This window comes from Belonocnema kinseyi, chromosome 8, assembly GCF_010883055.1.
Source record: "Belonocnema kinseyi isolate 2016_QV_RU_SX_M_011 chromosome 8, B_treatae_v1, whole genome shotgun sequence".
Lineage (NCBI taxonomy): Eukaryota > Metazoa > Arthropoda > Insecta > Hymenoptera > Cynipidae > Belonocnema > Belonocnema kinseyi.
In genome coordinates this window covers 43,239,284-43,250,167 of record NC_046664.1, presented here as the reverse complement: position 1 = coordinate 43,250,167, position 10,884 = coordinate 43,239,284, and the positions used below count along the sequence as shown (strand labels likewise).

Here is a 10,884-nt window from a genome sequence, read left to right as displayed (position 1 = left end):
ATCTGAAAAATCTCTATCCCATCCACACACTACTCCTTTCCCCTGCCGAGTGAGTCACGCCTACCCCGAAAGGGAAATGGCTTAATGGTGTAATAATAATGTTAAGAATACTGTAAAGTTCGGAAGTGTAAAAATTGCAATCAATTAAATAATCATTAATTCATTATTTTAATTATTATTAAATTTATAAATTAACATTTTAAATTACCAATTGTGCTCTTCTTATGCGTGACAAGCAATGTTTTTGCTCCCATTCGCGCCGCAGCTGCACAAGCTTCTGTTCCAGCATGACCTCCACCAATAACAATAACGTCGAACTTCCCGCGATCATTATTTATCACAGTTTGTAAAGATCGATAAGATTGAGTAAACTTCTTCCCAAGAGTAGAAAGTTTAAAAGTAGAGAAAGACACGTTCGTTATATTCCTTAATCCCATCATAAATTGCAAATTTTCAACATAATTAAATAAAATTACGGATGGAAACTTGATTAGAAAATCTAAAAAAAAAAATTCGAATGAATTTGTTTAATTTACAATAACGGTTTTCGGCTAAATATTTAGATCAATTTTGCAAAAAACAATTTACGTTTATCAGTTTTCTATACAAGGAAATATATCGCAAGGCTTCTTGAAGCTTCGGTAAAATAAATGCCTCACACATGTCTTCCTTAGTTAAAAATTGCAAACTTTCGTATCTTAAAAGTTTAAAAAATTCAATGACAAAATTGAAACAATTCATTAACTTATCATCATAATTATGACTTTGCCATTTTAGATCTTGACAAGTAGTTTCGAGAGTTTCGTCCCAGTGTAATTCCCAAGAACTGGGAACTAATTTCAGGGCAAAACAATTAGTCCACTTTGTAAAATCGTTTTTTGTCAATCCGCGTTTATCAAATTCGAAAATCTGATTAGCGGAATTTACTATACCGATATGTAAATCACTGTTTGTGTTAAAGTTGTTGAGAAAATCTCCAGAAGAAGGTCTTATTACGATACTAGTTGGATTTTCAGTTGCGTTTGTAAATGGAAATGGAACTTGGAAAGGTTCGAGTATAAATCTAGTCGTTGATTTTTGACAAAGTGGACAAATCGTTGGAATTTTTTTGCAGAAGATTGACTCGGAAGAACAGTGTTTAAAGCAAATTATCGAAGGGTGAGAAGTCATTGGATATAATCAAGAAAAGACAAATTAAAATTGCAATGAAAATTAATAATTTTCCTTAAATAAAAAAAGGGTAAAGAAATTACAGTTGAATTGAGAAAAAAATAGAAAAACGAGGAAATTTTTAGAAATTTTAGTTACGTTCAAGTTTCTAGAAGAAAGGATAGAAAGACGGGGCTCACGTCCCTGCAAAAAAAAATTAAAATTGATTGATTGCAATTGAAGAATAAATTATAAGAATAAATCATTTCCATTTCAAATCATGCAGACCGATCATGCTTAGGGTTTCAGAATGATTTGGTATTTAAATATATTATTCTCTAGCGAAAATAAAGGAAAACTTATTTAATGACTTGATCAACAATTTTTTTCAATTGCTTACAATAAATCGAAGATTACCTACAAATTCTCAAAAATTGATACAAATGTTTTCAAAAGCATTTTATAGATCAGGAAATTTTTATTCAGGTTCAACGTTTGATTTTTTCTGATAAAATATGTAAGATATCAAAGACTAGCAAGACCTACGCTTGTTCGTAAAATACATCATTTAAAAAAAATTTCATTTTCAGAGAATTCGTAGATAATCCTCAAGCGAATGTAAAAAAATAAAATTGTGGTCGAACTCTGAAATACGTGCCTTTTTATATTTTTCCTAAAATGATATATTCAAATAAAAATTATTCTGACATCATGATCTAGAATTTTCTTGAAATTTTGCCTGACTTGATATTAAAAAAATTAAATGTTGATAAAGTGAATGAAAGTTAATCAGATTTTATTTACGAATTGTTATCGAGTTTAATTTTAAATTGCGAAATTAATTTTATTAATTTTTCTAAACAAAAAATAATGCAAATTTGAATGCATGATTCTAAAATGACATAATATTATGTAATATTAAGTATCATTAGAATTATTAAATAGCTTATTCCCCTTTTCTATCAAAACATACAAAGAAGGCTGGTTCTAAAACTACGCTAAAGTGAACTGATGTCTATAAACACGACGTGGAAAGTGTTCTACGCTCCAATTTGCGTAAATATTTTGCTATAATTGACCGTATCAATAAATTACGCTAATAAAATTTATGTTTAAGATATCAAAACTAAATGCATTGTGACTAAAAAAACAATTAAAAAATTTGTACAATTTTAAATTAAAATCCTTTTTTGCTAAACAATTATTGTGATATAGGAAAGGAATAAATTGTAATAATTTCATGTTACAAAAATTTTGTAAACAATTTTTTTTTTCATTCAAATATTTCAAAATTATACATTGAAAAAAATAAAATAAAGTTGCGTTTGAAATTCAGGAATACATCATTAGTTTAAATTTAAATGGTTTATTCTGCTTCACGATTCCATGATTTTTAATATTTATTGTTAAGAAATTTAGACATTTCTAGTCGTTAAAGAGTGTTTAACGAAAATATTTACTTTCATTTATCTCAGAATTTTTTTTTATGGAACCCAAATTAAAATACATCAAAATTTAGAACCATTAGAGTAAACTATTAAAAGTTTTAAGAATACTTTAAAATTCCGAAGTGTAAACATTTTCTAACCTTTTTAAACAAATAAACTGTAAATTTTTAAACAGACAAATTTCCAATTGAAAAAAATATATATACATATAAAAAAAATATTTTCTGACAAAAAAGTTGCATTTTCTACCAAAATAGTTGAATTTGCATGCCAAAAAGGATGATTTTTTACATGCAATTGTTGAATTTTCAAAATGTAATCCAATTTTTATCCAAAAAGAGGCATTTTCAAAAAAACGCTTGAATTTTCAACTAAAAAGGATACATATTTAACCAAAAATAAAATATCATAAATTTCAAAAAAAAATTAAATATTAAATGAAAGAAAAAAAAGGAAAAAAAGAAATTCCAACCGAATCAATTAAAATTTCAAGAATGAGACACATTTTCAACTAAAATGATCAATGTTAAAAAGAAAATGAAATCTTAACAAAGAGTAATTCGACTTTAAACCGAGAGGTTGAATTTTCACTAAAAAAAAAATGAATTCTCAATGAAAAATGTAATAACTGATATTTCAACCAAAAAAATTTCAATTTTATGTTAAAAAAAACAATACAGAATTGCTACAAAGTCCCAATTTCCAGATTTATTGTTGGCTGAATAATAATAATAATAATTTATATTAATCATAAAATCATACAGTGTAATACAAAAGTGTAATACTTGATATTGTCAGCAGAAAGACATATTAATTTTTAATCAAAAACTGCTAAACTAAAACAAAAAATACAAATTTTCAACCCACAAAATATGAAATTTCGACACAATAAATAAATTTTCACTCGAAAAAAAAATTCAAGTAAAAATGGAAGAGTTACATTTAACTAGTTAAAGAAATTTGTTTAAATAAAAAACAAAACTAATTTTGAACGAAAAAGTTAAATTTGTAAGCAAAAAAATTATTATCGAACATGACGAATCTTCAAAAACAACTCGCAAATTTAAACCGAAAAGATGAACTTTCTAAGAAAAACAGCTACTTTATACGAATGTATTTGAATTTTCTACTAAAAATTTTAGTTAGTAAGATAAATTTTTAATAACAAAAAAAGAATTTTCAATAAAATAGTTACATTTTACACTTAAAAAAATGAATTCTTAACCAAAAATAAAATGGTTGAATTTTCATCGAAAAATATGAATTTTCAACAAAAAATTTAATAGTTCAATTTTCAATAAAAAAATTGATTATAATAAAAAGTTAAATTTTCAACCAAAAAGATGAATTTTCAGCTAAGAAGATTGAATTTCTATCAAGAAAGAACATTTTCCATAAAAAAAACAAATTAGTTTAATTTTTAGTTAAAAAAATTTAATTTTAATAAAAAACACTCATTTTCAACCATAGATATGAATTTGAAAGCAAAAAGATCAACTTTCAACAGAAAAAATTGACTTTGTACCACAAAAGATTAATTTTTTACCCATAAGGATTCATTATTTACAAAATACATGAATTTTCAACAAAATATTTGACTTTTTAAAGGTTTTTTAAATTTAATAGTAAAATTTACAACCAAAGAAATCAATTTTGAGCCAAAAATATGAATTAGTCACCAAGAAGATATTCTACCAAAAATGGAATAGTTGGATTTTTAGTTCAACAAATGAATTTAAAAATAATAATTTCCAACAAAATATTTGAATTTTGAAGAAAAAAAAAGGTTTTTCAAATAAAGTTATAAATCATTAACAAAAAAAGAGTTGACTAAGTTCTGCCACTTTCAAATAAGTAGTTGAATGTTCAATAAAAAAAATGCAATTTCTATAATAATCGATACATTTTCAATCCAAAAGGACGATTTTTCAACCATAAAGAATCAATTGCGGTAATTGTTTAGTTTGACGGATCTGTTTAAGATAGCTCTAAAACGTACATAATTGTTAAAAATGACTAATAACAGCAAAATAAGAATAAAACAAAAGGTGAACCCCTTTTCCAGCTCGACGTTTAAAAACCCACCTCGAACTACAAATTTCGTCAGTCAGGTACATACTATTTCGTACATTTTGACATTCTGAGCCGTCAAACTAGACAATTTCCGAAAATTTTAACAAATTTGTGGAATTTTCAACAAAAGACTAAAATTATCTTCAACTTCAGTTTATCTAAAATTCCCTGACTCTGTCAGGTTTTCGATGACATCCCATGACTTTCCCTGATTAGTTTAGAATTCCCTGGTCTGTAGCAACCCTGCTTATACTACAATCAAAACCAAAGTATAATTTTCATATCACTACACTTGCCACTATTACGTCGTAATTTTTTCCACTTTATGTAGGTATAGTTTGAGCAAGTCGCTTCACGTTAGCATGGGTATATTAACTCCAAAAAAAAATCCCGGACAAACGATAAATTTTCTGAATTCGCTTTGCATGAAGGGTTATGTCACAAACCTCAATGCTAAGAATTGAATAAGAATTCGATACTGATACACATGTAATTGATGTACTAAAACTGTTAAAATGTCCTTTTGAATAACCACGGTCCTAATTATCAATAAAAAATCCAAAATTCACGAAAAAAATAACACTTGTTATGTTTGTCACACATGTGTCCCAATTAGAGGTTAGTTTTTCAAAAACTAATGATATACCCCAAGTTTCACTTCACAGGTAACTTAAAAAAACTGTTTACACACAAATCACCAATAAATACTTGATTAACCTTTATAACTTTGAAAAGTCGAATAATAAAGGTTTATTCCATTTATTATTGACCTGTCTAAAATCAGCTTTCTGCTGGTAACTCAGTCGCGATTCCTCCAATAGCAGAACTCAAATAACGTATTTTATGTTCTCCAATAATATTATTCACACAGAGAAAGGATAAAAATAAATTCTTTTAAACCATTCCTCTGCTCTAATAACATATTATGAATTAGCATTAAATCTCATGCATAATTATTTCTTCAATATTTAATTGATTCAAATCAAACGAAAAGATTAAACCTGACTAGCATAGTCATCTACTTCCCCTTCTCGGCGCTAGTGGCGCTACACTCAGCAGTCTACACTGCTCTGCACCCCAGTCAGCTGATCCGCGAAATAGTGTGACACCTGTGCGCTCTGCATGTGCCTGTGTCTCAATTGTGTGTCTAGTCTGCGCGGCTGAGTGGTACGGAATCGCGGTCTCGTCGCGACGGTGCAGTGCGTTTCGCGACTTGAAACGGTGTGTATCTTCTAGAGTAAACGACGATTGCGAAAGGAGTGAAAGGACTGAGAGGATCTTCACGTAGGACGCCTCGGCATCTCGACAGGTGAGTTTTTAAGGTTAATTCGTGCCCTTCAACGAGTGCCACGTCCCGTTTATTCTGTAATATCTTTTTATCACTTGTCTGGAGATGAAGTCTCCAAGTAGAGTTCCGTGACACGTGTTCCTGGACCACGAAAACGTGCTAAGCTCCGAATCCGGAGGTGACTGACACCTGATGCGTCAATGGCCATGCCACGCATGAGTCTAGTGCGGACAGTGGTATTCACGATGTGATTAATAGAATGAGTAATTAAAATACATCAAACTAGGTGAATTAATTGTATTAAAATTTATTAAAAACTCGGTTCGAAAACGAGTTTAGGTTGTCGGGGAAGTTTTACAAGAATTAAAAAGTGTGGTTTAATTTGAGCGTGTAATCCGGTATGTGTTTTTTGTTTTGTTTTGTTGCAGCATTAGAAGTTGATGAGGGAAATGACCGGAAGTGAATAGAGTATAGTAATTACGTAATTTAAGATATTCTGAATAGAGGTAGAAGCTGGAGGCACGTGAGAGGGTTATGAAATCAAAATACAGGTGAACGATCTAGTGGTTGAGAGTTTGTTTTGATCGTTTTTATTTGGCTCGAAGCTAATGTTTACATTCTATATGCACGTTCGTATTTAAGTGACGGGGTGGGAGATACAAATCGCAGCACTTCAAAACATCTGTCCAAGATTAAATCACCTGATCTGCATTGTGGATGGTTCACCTATCACTTTACCAAATTTTAAAAAAAGTCTCAAACACCTTCCTTGCAGTTAAGGTTAAAAACGTCTGTTTTTTATATACTAATAGCCAATAAACACGCGCGATTTAATGGTACGTTTTCTATTACCCGTTTTAAAAATAAAAATCTCGGTTGTAATATTGATAGATTTTTGTTTGTTAACGAAGCCTCAATAATCATATTGCTCGAGTCTTAAAAATGCTAGAACCATGTTTAAGTCATTAAAAAAAAATGGTTTTTCATGTTTTGCTCGCTTGTTATTCATTGTGAATTGCACCCTAGGGTGGTTCAAATTTTTTTCTCGAATTTTCATGTATATCATCCCAAAATGTGTTTAAATCGACACAAAAATAAATGTGTTTTTTAAATGAAGAAATCTGCCCGCTATAATATGCATAAAAATTGAATCATACTAATTCTTATTTCCTTGTTTTTATATATATTTTTTATTTTTAATGTAGTTTTTTACGATTAAATAAAAACTACTGCGCATCTGCATAGGATCTAATACAGGAACCTATATAGGGTCCTATTTAGGAGCCTATGTCCTCTTTCGTCTTTTCTGTGCTTTTTCCAAAAAGTTAATTTTTTAATTTTTAATCTTATGTTTTACGATTAAAAGAAAACCTACTCGTCCTATCGAAAAATAATGAATAATGAATTTATAGATCCTTTTAGGTGAACAGCTTTTGTCTGGTAATTTAAGTTCATACCTTTTGTCGTTTTTACAAACAAATGTAATATTTTTATTTAGAATGTTATTTTTTACGACTAAAGCAAAAACTAACTGTCCTATCGGAAAGTATAGCTCTTTTTTGGATGAACAAGTTTTGTCTCATCTTTTCTCGTAGTTTATATCGAAAAGTGATTCATTCTTAATTTGTAGTTATTTCCAGGGCGCCCAATTTGAGCTTTTTCATGTTTTTCGTATCTTGCATAGTTTGACCAAAAAATGGAATTTTTGGATTTTTCATTATTTTTGGTACGATCATATTTGGAGTGTTCAACTTCTCGACCAAATTAAAAAAGTTATTATCATAGTCCTGTAGGGCTTTCAAACAGCAAAGTTTTTCTTTTCTTGACTTTTTTTCATATCATGCGTTTTTTGGCTTAAAATGTTCATTTTAGTTCGTTTTTTTGGATTTTGAAAATGCTCTAACTCTGATAATTTTCTTTTTATAGAAAAAGGTCATGGAGATAAATTGTTTGAGTTCCTGAGTACTGTGAACAACCGTACATAGAATTTTTAAATCTTGAAAAAATGTGGTTTCAAACATTTTTGGTACGATCAAATTTGGAATTTTCAACTTTTCTACCAAATTAAAAAAGTTGTTATAATCTTGTAGGGCTTTCAAAATGCAAAGTTTTTCTTCTCTTGACTTGTTTTCATATCATGCGTTTTTTAGCTTAAAATGTTCATTTTAGTTTGTTTTTCTGGATTTTGAAAATGCTATAACTCTAGTAATTTTTGATTTTTCAAAAAAAGTCATTAGGATAAATGGTTAAATTTTTTTAATTTTATGAATAACCGTACAGAGATTTTTTGAATTTTTCAAAAAGTGGTCTCAAAAATATTCAAAATGTGCCCACTTTTTGAATTTTTATCCAAAATGGCTGGCTAACGAACTTGACCCTTAGTTTAGGACAACAAAACGAGTCTACCAAAGGGCAATCTAATAGATTAATTTTTTTCAGAAGTTATCGTGTTCACAGACAGACATACCGACACACGTGTAAAAACCTGTTTTTCGGATTCAGGGGGTCTCAAAACGTGGACATTTGACAAAAACTGGGGGAGTCAAATTTTACACAAATCTAATACCTTTTCTGATGAGAATGTAAAAAATGATATTCATAGGTTTGAAACGCTCCCATGAAGTTTAACACATTTTTCCATAAAAAAAAGACGCTTTTGTAAATTGTAAAAGACCCATAAGTGAAAAGTCAAGTTTTGAAAGTTTCTTGCGCTAATCATGATTTCTTCGCGGTTTTTAAAATAAAAATGGTTTCTAATATATAAAATATTACTTTCTACTAATAATTAGATGTTTACCTAAATTATTTAAACAATTTATTATTGTTTTTAGCAATTTGCTCTTAGAATAGAATTAGAAAGTGGCAGTTATTTCTAAAATTTCAAACTGTTTATCGCCACTTCTGAATTATAATGCTGAACAACCGTAAACGATTCTAACTTCCAGCACGTCTAAATTTTGTCAAAAATACGTATTATCAATTAATAAATAACTGATAAGGATAATTAATTTGTTTTATTCTGTGTATAAAAGATGCTATGTCCTTCGAACGATTTTCTTTTGAGTTAAATATGTTATTATTTGGTTGCAAATTCAATAATTTTATTAAAAAGTTATACTTTTGAGTTAAAAACTCCTTATTTTATTGAATCTTCTGTTTCTTGGGTAAAAGTTAAACCACTTTGTTAAAAATTAATTTTATTGTTAAAGGTTCATCCCTTTGGTTGAAAATTAACTTTATTATTGAAAATTCTTTCTTTTGATGATTTGTTTTTCTTTCCTGACAAAAAAATCTTTATTTGTTGAAAATTCGTCTTTGGTAAAAAATTAAGATTGGGAGTTAGAAATTTGATTGTTTTATACAATGTTCTCCTTTTCGGTTAAAAATGTATCTTATTTTGTCAAAAGTTCAACCATTTGATTAAAAATTCATGTTTTTGGTTCCAGATTCATCTTTTTATTTGAAACTTCTAAATTTTAATTTAAAATTATTTTATTCCGTTCATAAATGATTCTATGTTCAAAGTGTTACACGATTAAAGCTCTGTTCTTTGAATATTATAATAATATCAGTGAGAATGAAAAATTGATCATGAAAAAGTTGGGGAATTTTCGAAATGATCTCAAAATATTTATGTTTTAGTATTAAATGCGGGTTTGACCACTCTTGAAGTCTTTTGAAACCTTTTAAGCTTATCAGAATTTCTTAAAATCTTCTGAGATCTCATAAAAACTTTATCAACTTCACTGAAACCCTATAAAATTAAAATAATTCGAATACTTTGAAAAACTCAAAAATGTATTTAAATCCACCATAATCAACTGAAAATGTTCGAAATCGCATCCATTTTTTTTGAAATGCTTCATATTTTTTTTAACTTGCTGTTACTGTAAATCCGTAAATTCCCATTGAGGTCTTTTAAAATATTTTGTAATCCCTAGAAATCGCCTGAAATTCCTTAAAATGTTTCAAATCATTTTAAATTCTGTGAAACTCCTAGAAGTCTATAGAAATAACTTTAAATCGGGTGAAAAACTTCAACAATTCATAAAATGTCATCTCGAAGTCTTTTGAAACCACTTCAAACCGTTATAAGTTTTTCATATCCTGTGAAGTATTTTTTACGTATTGAAAAATCTTACAAAGTTTTTGCAATTTCTCTATACCTCGTGAAGTATTTTTAAATTAGTTGAATTTAATAAAAATCCTCTGAAGTCTCTTAAAATCCTTTCATATTTAAATCTCAATAGATTCTTGAAAATCCCTTGAAAGATTCTTAAATTCTTAAAGTGCTAAAATGTTTGATAATTTATACCGGACATTATTTATTGTTGAAAAAAAATATAATGTATAATTTAAATTGCAGTTGGAACAATATTTACAGGTAAAATAAAAATATCAAAAAATATTTCGTTCATTTGAACGTTCAGAACTTTAGGTACATTCACATCTTATGAAATCTTCTTTAAGTCGATTAAAATTCTTATATATTATGTAAAAGTCTTTGAAATTTTTCACAGTTCTTTACTGTTTTTATAAATTACTTAAATCCCCTTGATATATTTTTAAATCCCATAAGAGTAATGATTGCATTTAGGTCAGCTGAAGACTTTTTAACGTGGTCACAGGACCAGGAAACTGATTTTTTTTCATCGGGAATAAACCGGAAAATGAGAATGCATTTATTTTTAACCGAGAATTAAATTGTTTGCAACTGTTTGTTCGATTTTCAATTAGAATAAGGTAATAATGTATTAAAGTTAAAAATAATCGTTTAAACAATTTATTATTATTTATAATAATATTCTCTTTGAACAATGCTAAAAACATGCCGTCTTTTCAGAAATATATACAACATTTTGTATAATTTTCTCTTAGAGTCAGGTGGCAAAAAGTAACTAAATTTAACAAACATAATTGCGTAAA

The 10,884-nt window shown here is 28.2% G+C and overlaps 1 protein-coding gene across 1 annotated transcript in view; it reads right to left on the bottom strand.

Moving 5' to 3' along the window:
• LOC117178782 (protein MTO1 homolog, mitochondrial) overlaps nucleotides 1–5,619 on the bottom strand; it is a 40,974-nt gene extending 35,355 nt beyond the window's left edge. The window contains exons 1-3 of the mRNA XM_033370254.1: nucleotides 5,388–5,619; nucleotides 1,309–1,353; nucleotides 209–499 (exon numbers count right to left, since the gene is read on the bottom strand). Coding sequence (XP_033226145.1) covers nucleotides 209–440 — 232 coding nt within the window. The 5' untranslated portion in view covers nucleotides 441–499; nucleotides 1,309–1,353; nucleotides 5,388–5,619. The remainder of the gene's footprint in view (nucleotides 1–208; nucleotides 500–1,308; nucleotides 1,354–5,387) is intronic.
• Between the last annotated feature and the right edge of the window lie 5,265 nt (nucleotides 5,620–10,884).